This window comes from Pieris brassicae, chromosome 9 (genome assembly GCF_905147105.1).
Source record: "Pieris brassicae chromosome 9, ilPieBrab1.1, whole genome shotgun sequence".
Taxonomy (NCBI): Eukaryota; Metazoa; Arthropoda; class Insecta; order Lepidoptera; family Pieridae; genus Pieris; species Pieris brassicae.
In genome coordinates this window covers 15,450,317-15,462,305 of record NC_059673.1, presented here as the reverse complement: position 1 = coordinate 15,462,305, position 11,989 = coordinate 15,450,317, and the positions used below count along the sequence as shown (strand labels likewise).

The following is an 11,989-nucleotide window of genomic DNA, read 5'->3' as shown; positions in this document are numbered from 1 at the left end:
ACCTATAACATTTATTTCACCAAGCTTTAAATAAATAGTTCTCGAACTCAATCAAGGCAAATGCGATGGAGCGCGACGTATGGTTTGCGTTACTTGATTTTGCATCCCACTGCACTTCGCTTGCCATCTTGGGATTGGATCGATGTCTAGACTAGACAGTCAATATAGGTCTCCATCGTGCCTTAATCTTGTATGAATGCTTTCAATCCTGATGTAAATAAAGAAAACAGGGGTACACAAGGGGTTTATAGAAAGGGTACAACAATCTTTCTTTGTTATGTTATATTTCAGTTTCTATTTTAAATTTATACGTTCAGGACTAAAAGTTTATGAGGATTTTACCCAAATGGATTGATTTAAATTCCTTATTGTTAACACTTATACTTTAAATCGTTCAAAGCTTTGAAATTAATATAAAATGTTTAATTCTTGAATTAGATTCCAAATTTTAAAACACTTTTTATTCATGGTCTTCATTTATGTATGTCGTAAAAGTGTTTTATATTTTCCCATACGTATAAACCAAAATTTGTTATTTAAGTTTGATTGTATGTATTTTATTTCCATTCATCGCTCTTAAAATACTTCTAGCATGGCTTGCCTGGATGAGATCGCTTATTTTATAAGCAGGCACCAGAGACTGGCATTTGCATTTAGCATTTAAATAGAACCGTGATTTATGTTTATTTTTGTCTTGTGTAAAAAAATACGGTTTATTTTGATTAAATCAAAATAAAATACGTTTTTCTTTTGTGACATTAAAGCCGAACAAAAAAGTAAGGAAAGATCAAAGAGGTTGAGGAGACGTCTGGAATAACATTTGGAGTAATGGATTTTTGAATTTGATTACGAAACACCGCGAGACACGAGGATATTATTACTACATGCGTATTTTGCAATACATTGAAAGTTTTATACGACAGTATTTCTGTAATCACGTAGAAGAAGGGATGTATAAAAAACAAATGAAGGCTTACGTTACCGTTTTTATAGTTGTAAAAGGTTGCACTCAGAGCTTCAAGTAATGACCGTGGAGTTAAGTACGAAGACAATACAGAACTTAAACATTGTTTTGCAGAACAAAACTGCAGTCGTTTTGCATTCTTGTTAAGTTCTATTGGTTTCTTTATATCTTAATGATGCTTAATCTTCAAAAAGATTACGCAGTGTCTAGTTTTTTTAATAAGTATAACAGATACTATTTGATTAAAAAAGAAAATTCGATGCTTGTATTTGTTTTAAGATTTTATTATTCTACGAACGTACTACTTCCCAAATGTACTTAACAATAAAGCCTTATATTTCCGAATTAATAGTTAAGCAAGCCTTTTGCAAATCCGTTTATAAATATGTCGCAATTTGGCGTGCCCCAGAAAAAGTATTCAAAAAGAAGTAGGTTCACATTTTGTAAATCTAAATTTTCACCTCATAGCAATTTGTGGGTACCACGGCGCAACAGAAGCTTCTGGGTGCTATTCCCAGCCAAATAGTGCAGACCTTTATACTAATGAAGTATCAAACAGATAAAAACAGTTTATCGGTAAAATATAATATATATTTAAATTTCGGTATTTTGTCTAACAGATAAAAATATTTTTATAAATAAATGCTTACACAAAGTGAATGCAAAAAAGCTTTGATGTTGCAAGTATCCTTGTTGAGTATTATACGGTTAAATTTTAATTAAAATATACAGACTAGTGATTTCATAAGAGAACTTCATATATGATAAAAAATGAACGAATACACTCTACGATGTCATTCCTATTTTTATATTACATTCAGCCCGTTTCCCGTCGCGATTTTTAAATAAGGTGATAAGTGTAACAAGTGACAATCGTGATCTTCGTTCCACAGAGACAAATAATGAAAAAGAGGCGTTATTATTTCACTAAATGAATCGCAATAAAAATAATTATGTAATCAATATTTCACAATTTGGTCCCAAACCGATAAGTATGTCTAGTAGCGTAATTATATATGATCTAAATCTGCTGCGATTTGCGAGCCTATAAGAGTGGACTTTGTATGTCAAAGCAGAAGTGCTTCCAGGCAGATTGTATTACCAGCTATTACTACTATATATGGTGACATGTCCCTTCGGGACAACAGCGAGACCAGATCAGATCGAAGAAGATCTTATCTATTATTAAAGGAATGAACAGTATATAACTACACTAGTATTATAAAAAAAATCGATTTTCTTTTGTTTCTTGGTGATAGATAAACTCTGAAACTATCAAACAAACATATACTATATTTTAATGTTCACTTACTGTAATAAAACTTCATTATAGTGTTTTTTACACAGCTATGTAAAAAAAATGTCAAAAACTATACATGTTATACATGTTCCTTAAAAGCGTGAATTGATATCAAAAAATCAATTTTTTTATTGTTGTTGATTTTAATTTATATCTTAGGAAATGAAATAATGCTAGAATTCCACGCGCGCATAGTATAATATGCTTCCGCGGTCAGTCACTATAATTATTAAATTAATAATGTTTACCTCTGATATGTTGAATTATATGCCTATATATTTTGTTGCATAAGTGATGTGCCATCAGCCGGTTCTGTAATGTCAGTTCGATACGTAATATTTGCTTACGCAGAAGGAAATCTAATGTGCAAGCTGTTTATCTTAAATATGACGCGAGTCACTTAACTAATGGATTCGCAAGCAATAACGAACATAGTTTACTGATCATATATTCATATAAAAGATGAACACGATCGTAAGACAAGTCATTGTCAGTTCATTCAGTGATTTAAATAATCTCATCGAAGATTTTGGTCTACCTGACCGCTAAAAACAAATACTACCCGCAAATTACGTATGTCAAGTGTAAATTTAAAGTTAGTAGTTTATTCTACAATTTGACCTTGTGTACGAAAAATTGTAAGAGAGATATTGTAAGACAAAGGACGATAGCGCATTTCGTTTCCTTGTGATTGGTCAAACGGAAAGGCGGATTGTTTAACAATGCGTCGATAACACGTGATTCTCGTGACTATTTAAACGAAACGTGTTGTTTCGTATGGCGGTGTATATCCTTAATGTTACTTTTTTTGTCAAAAAGGTGTAGGCGTAATTTTAAAAGTGTAAAACAAAAAATACATATGACACATCGTACATCTTGGCCGTGTCATTGCTAAACAAGACAAGGTTAAATCATATGCGTACATTTTCCTTAATCTTGACACATGAGTCAGTTCGTGTTTTGCAATCAATGTAGCATAACATGGACTGATTATTATATACAATGAAAGCAATAATATTCATTCTGTTATTAGTGTGTTTACAATTACAAGCCAAGGACTTGATATTAGGTACTAGAATTAATAACTTGTTGATATCAACACAGAAAGTTGAGTTCAGTGGAATACCACTTATAAGACGGGATAAAGATTATGTGTATACTGATTCGAAACAGAGGATTATTAAGGTAAGCTATTTTAAGCTACTTTTTTTATTTGGCTAAGTGACGTACGACTCTCATGCCTGAGGTTGAAGAACCCCGCTGTGCTGAACACCAATGGACTTTCTGTGCGCAGTTACCACAGCGAGTGTTGAAAAACTTCGTGAATCAAACGCTACTAGACAGACTGATCAGTTTGGTCGGGCGTCAGACCCAAAAAGTCGTCGGCGTGAACAGAAAGGCTGATCAACTATTTGGCAATTAGAAAAAACAAATGATCACGAAACAGATAAAGAAATATGAAACCTAAAAGGTTGTAGGATTCTATTGAAAATAGTTTTCATTAGAATCCTACAACCCTTGAGCTGGTTAGAATTGACTAGCACGGGCTCAGTTATTTTGATAAACTCTTGCTGCCTTCGTTGCTGTAATAAACTTAAAAATCGAATGCAATAATTTATTAAGATTATGTATCCATTCCAGGGTGTGATTGCCCGCGACCTTTCTCGGACAGACGCTGAAGTGACTGTGACAGCTGGAGGTGTCGGCGAAACCCACATAACTTTACACCTGCGGAGTGCGAGGGGGGAGGGACTGAACTATCTTATACTCATTTTTAGTCAGAATAAATAAATTTCTTAGACATTGTTTTTGAATCGATCAACATTTTTATTTGCTTCCATACCTTTGATAGGAGTTGGTTGACACCTAGATTGAACACATACATACACACATAATAATATAATACATGAATCATGGATTATAATAATAACCCATTGTAACAACTATTGTACTAATAATGATGACATATTATGAAAGTGTTTTATGACATTGTTTCTAAGACAAAATATGTAATTAAACGGAAATCCTTAAAACCACAAATAATTACCAACGAGTATACATAGATCAATATCGGAATCATCAAGGTCATAGTATATATTAATAAGGAAAATCATACTAAATCTCGAAGTTCTTATTTCAAATCGAAGGAGTTATATATGTTTTGTATGCGATGAGGGCAATAATATTTGTTGTGTTATTTGTGAGTGTTTACGCACAGGATTTTACATTTGGAACCAGAATTAATAACTTCTTAATATCAGCAAAGAAAGTTGTATCTGAGGGAATACCGCTTACAAAACTGAAAAAAAGATTATTTTTATATTGATCCGAAAGATATAATTATTGAGGTAATATAAAAAGTAGATATGGACGTTTCGATAGGTTCGTTTTCGGCTTTGGTATAATTAAACCAATGATATCAAGAGAGTTTCTTTAAAAATACAATTAAGCTTTAGTGTTCATAGCGATAATACTGGAATTTAAATATGACTTTAGAAATGTATTGACATCATTCTTATACATTATTTTGGCGATTTTTTATTTAACTTTTATTACTTGTTTAAATAGACCGCAATGCAAAACATAACGTTGCTTCAATCAAAATATTCTAATAGTTCTCTATGGAAATTAGACCTTTTTCACGTAGCTATTTGAAGTATAGACCTTGTACACGGGAAGTATTTAATTATGCTACATACCTATAAATTGTATTTACAATTTACTTAACCTACAAAGTAATAACAAAAAAATATATAAATTATATAACAAAATAATATATAATAAGACATTAGACTAATAAAAAAATTTCAACCTATTCTAGTCTGTACCTTAGTTTTCTGTATCTGTTTCATGGTCATTTGTCAATTTAATAGGCAAATAAGTAATCTATCGCCTATGTATTACCCTACACGCCGTCGAGTTTTTGGATTTAAGGCAAGCCGGATTCCTCAGGATGTTTTCCTTCACCGTTCGAACGTATGTTAAATACCCACATAAAAACAAAGTCCATTGGTGCACAGCCAGGGATCGAACCTACGAACACAGAGATGAGTGTCGCACGCTGAAGCCACTAGGCCAACGGTTGTATAATGCTAAAAATCTTTCAAACGAAAAAGGGAAGATAAATCGCATTCTTGAATTATAACTTAAAAGTCACTATATTAATGTTTATGTTTCCAAATTCCTTTATCCTCGCTGATCAACTCCCCCGAAAGTGCAAACACACAAATCAATTTTAGCGAATTGTCTGTGTACACAGGGTGTTTAAACTGAGGGTGAACTAATGGAGACACACATTAAACCATGCCGCGTGCAGACAACATTGACACAGAACAGGGGGGCCTAATTAGTTTAAGCCTGTGCCCAGGGCACCCTGGAGATGTCTTTAGAGATACAAATATACTAGATACGCGCCAATCTAACCTATGGAATTGACATTGGCTCACATTTTATCACTTTATCACAGAAATTCGTTTGGAGTGTCACGCCTTTCAAAGAGCGATTTAATATATTATATAAGTAATTAAATATAAAAGTTATGTAAGAACTTATTTTTATCAGTATCTTACGATAATTATACAATAACCAACTAATGCCTTAAACATACTTCCTTTGCAATATTGATTGTCGCTCTATGTCAAATTTAAATCAAGTTTTAAAAGCTGTAAAAACATTTTTCCTCTATAAATATTGTCATACATGACAGTGTCCTAGACGCGATTGTGGTTTGAAATTCGAGTTAGAGTTGGGATTTACATTAATATTCGTTACTTGTGTTGGGTATATAGGTACATCTCTTATATTTTCTTTCCACGAAGGAAAACTATAGTCCTATTATAGGCCAGTTCTTCGCTTCCATTCTACGCCCTTGATTTGAGAACTGGCAGTATATGTTACATTAGAAGCATTTAATATATATTTATTTATGACGTTCATTAGTGTATATTGTGTTACCTAAATGAATGAATGATATTGATTGATTGTGACGAGGCAAATAAACTTTATTCTTATTAACTGTTTTAGTTTTTAATGATATTTATCCATTACTTCCTGTGCCATCTTTATACAAGAATATTTTGCGCATCCAGCACAACTATAGCGATGCAATGTCCAGTGGGGCGCCAGCAACTGCTCACATTTTATCCATGGATCAAAAAGCATGCGCTTATTACATTTTCATCGAATTACCTTAATACACTAATTCAATTCCCATTTAGAAGTCGCATACAATTACCATTTATTTATGTTAATTGATAGTTAGGCGTAATTAACAGTACTTTTGAATATTTGATATGACGATAAACTTGAATGAGTGCAGTAAAATTATACGTACCTTTTATAGAAATAACATTTTATGATGATGAAAGTTCTCAGTTACAATAGGCATTAGAGAAAAAAATGCATTGAACACACAAAATATAAATATTTCGAGGGAAAATCAAAAAGCTTAAATCTTTAAAATTTGAAAATTTAGTACCAGTGGGAGACCAGAATTTTTCGAAAACGTATAAAATATGGTCGCTGTTTAAAATGACACAAGCTACTAAATTCTCAAGTACATACTTATGTTATATGACTTTTGAAATAATGTTTTAGGTTAATAAAAATTCGATTTAAAATTTACTGAGACAAGAAAAACTTTCATAGCGTGAATTGCTATAGGGTTATCCCATATGACGTCAGATATACTGTTAATTCCCCAGTGTAAGGCGACCGTTTTCATCTTGTTGATGCGGTCGAATTGGAAGTGCCCGAGGTGGCTTTAGAGAGTACAACTCAACTGGCTCTCTCAAAAGCGTAGATAGTGTAAATAGAGAGTGTGGAGTTGTCGGGTGCTATACATAACTGCACTTTAGCACTATACCTAAATGCATTTCAGATAATAAAATCACCGAACTCCATCCCATTCAATCTCTTTTATATAATGTCGTCCATTCGCCGAATCAATTTTAAATATGGAAATGTCGAAGTAAATATTTTAAATTTAGAACTCCTTTCGAGATTCAGATTTTCAAAGTAAAAGTTAAACTCCAAATGAAGCTTCTACCCGGATAAGTAATAAGATAAAACTTAAATATACTTTTGTAGAACTTCCTCGCTCTCGACTTGCTAAATTAAAATATCTTAATGGGAATCGGATCTTACTTTCTTGCTATGATTTCGCCTGAGGAAAATTGTGTAGAATTTCTGTAAATATCTCTTTAACCTTATTTAATGACTTTGGTTAGTAATAAATATATGTACATATTAATTATATATGGGTAAATTAATTTAATTTCCACTTATTGTTTGTTATTGTTAATTTAACTTATACATTGCGTTTTTTAAGTGAAAACTTCTTTAGCATCGTTGCGATTTATAGGTCGATGAAACGAAATAGCGACAGTAAAAAGAGACAGACACATTCATAAGATTTAACGTGGGAAGGATTGTAAAACTTTAAATTATTAATTATAAAAAAATAGAATTGTATATTTTAACAAAATGAAAAATTGATATTAAACTTAAAAATTAAAATTACATTCGACTCATTATCTTGAAATCAAAGTTTTTGAAGGTCTCACTTATATCAAGTGTGAATTACACAGACAGATTATTTTCATGTACAATTCTAATGGGATATAATTGTGAAAATAAATTACGTTCCTTTCTTGAAAGACCCTTAATCAAATTTGAGTCAAAGCTCAATTAAAAGCTTTCATGTCTCCAAAAGATTCCATACGTAAACAAATCATTACATAATATATGAGGTTAGAAACATCCTCAATATATATCCTTTCACAAGTCGACTCTCGTACAAGTACCGAGTAAGTATCGAGTATTGCAAACCAGTCATAAATTCTCAAGTCTCCCAGTTTACGTACATATCGTAAAAGCATTGGTAAGCATTTAAAGTATGAAGCTATATTTCAGCAGTTAAGCTGTCCAGTGTGATGTGTGAATTCGGTACTAATGCACTTCAGACGCAGACGAATAAAATATACATAGATATAATGCATACTAAGGGTGCATTCAAGGCATTTTAAATTCTTGAGGTAGGTCTTCCAAGTGTCGCTTGTCTTATTCATAAAACTTAACTGTTGTGAGTTAGTCTATTTCTTTTTACGCTGAAAAGGGACAATAAGCAATACAGTATAAAATTTTAGTATTTTAATTAAAGGTATAAGTCTGTTTTGGAGCTTAATAGTTTTTGAAAATAGAATTTTTATACACAGAAGTATATATGAAATCGTCAGTAAAATATAACGATAAACTGCGTTAAACCATGATTATGGGTTTCATAGTTGGCTGTTAGCTATTTTAACTTAACATTCGTAATTTTAAAAAATGTGTACGTGTATTACTTTATGACCTTATTTTTCTGAAAAATTATCTGTATACGCAAATAATACAATTATTTCATTTTACCTTATTTAACTACTAAGATTTTTAAAGAATAACATTAATTGTAATATAATTATTACTATCATTGTTGCAAAAAATTATATATAACTATGGATAAAATATTTGTGCTCTGAAATTTGAAGTGTCTGATGGAGCACAATGGAGTGGGTGTTCAAGGAGCTGGGGTTTTCTCGAAGCAATCATCACGATGATTAAGAGCTTAGAAGATTCGATACTTTGTAGGCGAGAAGCGAGGGATGTTAAGGGCTATATTATGATTTTAATTAACTTTAATTAAATTCCAGTCATTTATTTTTTAACTAAGTTTTTTTTAAAATAAGTCTAAATTAAACGGTATAAAGCGATATTTTTATTCCAAAAACCTAAATGTAAAGAGAATCTGTGCTTAATGGGTTATGTATATATAATAATATGAATGATATTATACATTTATTTAGTCAAAAAATGTCCAAGATAGTAGAATAAAAAGAGCAGTTTGAGTCAATTTTTAGATAGGAAATCTGTCATAGAAACCCAGAAAGGTAGACCTGAATAAAAGCAATGGCGCTACAACATGTTTAAGTCTGGCCCTCAGATTTTTGTATCTATTTCATGGTCATTTGTTAATCTAATAGGCAAGTAGGTGATCAGCCTTCTGTGCCTGACGCACGCCGTCGACTTTTTGGGTCTAAGGCAAGCCGGTTTCCTCACGATGTTTTCCTTCACCGTTCAAGCGAATGTTAAATATGCACATAGATATAAAATCCATTGGTGAACAGGTGGATGAGAGTCACACCTGATGTTTAAAGGTAGGTATTTAACTTTTGGGAAACTTTTGATATATTACTACAAATTTCAACAAGACCGTACAGGTGGAATTTAAATACAAACACACGCACAGAAGATACATCAAATGTATAAGGACCTTTTAGAGTAAGATATGAAATAATAGTAACTATGGATTTGCTATATAAATTTGATATTCGACAATAGTTCACACAGTTGAAGTAAGTGTTAGGGGATGAAAATGAAACAAAGTCCGAACCGGAACAAATATTTATCTTACATAATGTTTACTCCTGGGATCGATCGAAAAATATCCAGCCCCAAATAACTTCTTCGCTTAACAAAATAATCAAATATGGCTACATTATAAACAATACAGCTTACCGTGCTCCGATATTAATCGATGAATAAATTTGTTCGACTTATTACATACGGTAATAGATATATTGTCTTTGGGGCTGTCGAAGTCTCGATTTTTTAAGAAATCATGTATGTTAAATATACATTATCCTTATAACGATACCGATACAGTTTAGATTAAGATTTCTTCAATTAATTTGTGATTAAACTTATGTATGCAAGTAATTAGCTATTTATAAAACTTTACATTTTTTTTCTTTTTTTTCTTCTTTGAGTTAGTATATTATTAGTGTTACTTGTTATGTTTTTTGTTAATTATTTATGCATTTGTTATTTACCCTCAGTAGGTGCTTCTTGTTATTTTTTTTTCCATACTAGGATTGCCTGAAAGAAATCGCTAGATAGCGATAAGGCCACCCGTTGCCTAATAACTTTTGTAACCTGTTTTTTTATATGTAAATTTCAGATAACGAATTGTATATAGTAAGAGATATAGTAGACAATAATAAATTTATAACAATATATTATGTTTGTAATATGAATGCGCCTTTACGACACTGTGCTTCATTTTCCTGAATTCCACATCAAGCTTCACGTCTGACAGTGAAAAATATAAACGTGAAAGCGAGATAAGTTTAGCGGAATCTTTTAGATTTCTTAACTAAATAAAGTTTCTGAGATCTCTCGTAATATATTGTTTCAGGTTCTTTTAGTGAGAATTTGTTTATTTTTATCAACACAAATGATAACTACAAGCCAAATTCAATAATATGGAATAATAGTATAAAAATAAGCACAGTTACAGTTCAGCACGGTTTATATAAGTGTTAGTATCAAAGTTTATGTAACTACTGTTGAAAAAACACAAAATACAACCTTCAAAAGTACTACGACAATAAAGTTTCATTCGTTCGTGAAAGAATCTAGGCTTACGTGTTTTTTTTTTAACAAGAACCTCATTCCATTGAAATGTTACATTATCACGAATGTCGTCGAAGGCATTTAATTAAATTCGTTTCGTTTAATTAGCCCATTAACCTCAAAAGCTTTGTTAAAACCCTTTAAGATAAGCCCTTTGTAATATTTTGTCACAATTTCCTTAATTCTCTGCTTTTATTGTGGCAGTAGTAACATTACGAATTTTACCTTCACAAACAAATTGCCAGTCGTTAGTGGATAGTCTGCAAGTTTGAATTTCGAATTTAACTTCGTAGACAAGTACCGAAAATTCATTTTTGATACGTTCCATCAAAAAGTCATTTCCTTACAAGAACTACGAAGAAAATTTTCTAATTTGATCCAATCTAAATCCAATTACATGTAACGGAGGGTTAGCCACGCGAAAAAGCTGATACGGATCTAAAATAAACTAAGTTTAGAACTAATATCCTTACTGCATATATTAAATATTTTCTAACAGCTTTATAATGAGAACTTTGATTTGTGAATATACAATTTATTTTTACTCTTCTATAATAATAACATAGAAGTAATTTTAAATGGTTATATCCTAATGTATCTGTATCTAACTGTATCCATCCGCTTTCTCACTTATTAAGATCGTCTCTACTAAAACAATTAAGCACTGGTGGCTTCAGCATGCGACTCTCATCACTGAAGTCGTAGGTTCGATCCCCGGCTGTGCACCAATGGACTTTCTTTCTATGTGCACATTTAATATTCGCTCGAAAGGTGAAACAAATCATAGTGAGGAAACCGGCTTGACTTAAACACAGAAGGCTGATCACCTATTAGAGTAACAAATATTCATGAAACAGATACAGAAATGTGAGGCGCAGACCTAAAAGGCGCCAATATTTTTTTTTATATGAAGTGATAAACATTCTGTAAAGTATTTATAGTGTTTAATAGGCGTAAATCTCTTTCCATACAAAATTTATCTTTTGTTTAAAAAAATATTCTCTTACATATACATTTAAAGTTTATCTTTGTTCTTAAATTTCATAGAAAACGTTTACTACATTCTGTTCCTATAACACCACTACATATATTCTGTTGACAGAACATGAAGTAATAAAGTTTTCTTACATTATGCAGTAGACTAACGTCTATAAATTAATGTATCAAGGGTACAATTATTTTCGAATTAATATCAAACGTATTAACAACTTTAACAAGGATCCAACCCAGGCTTCGTACTTACCTGTTGTTTCTATTTGAAATATAAAGAAATT

General features: G+C 31.6%; 1 protein-coding gene across 1 annotated transcript; it reads left to right on the top strand.

Annotated features, from left to right (window-relative positions):
- Positions 1 to 2,938: 2,938 nt before the first annotated feature.
- LOC123714304 lies at positions 2,939 to 4,065 on the top strand. The gene is made up of 2 exons (XM_045668525.1): positions 2,939 to 3,449; positions 3,906 to 4,065. Exons 1-2 carry the CDS (start codon positions 3,267 to 3,269, stop codon positions 4,053 to 4,055), a joined length of 333 nt encoding a protein of 110 aa, XP_045524481.1. The 5' UTR covers positions 2,939 to 3,266; the 3' UTR covers positions 4,056 to 4,065.
- Positions 4,066 to 11,989: the final 7,924 nt, after the last annotated feature.

Bases quoted from the DNA above. Each gene is read 5' to 3' on its own strand.
- LOC123714304 (XM_045668525.1), top strand. From the start codon at position 3,267: ATGAAAGCAATAATATTCATTCTGTTATTAGTGTGTTTACAATTACAA. The intron at 3,450-3,905 runs GTAAGCTATTTT...TATCCATTCCAG, and splicing joins CGAAACAGAGGATTATTAAG to GGTGTGATTGCCCGCGACCT.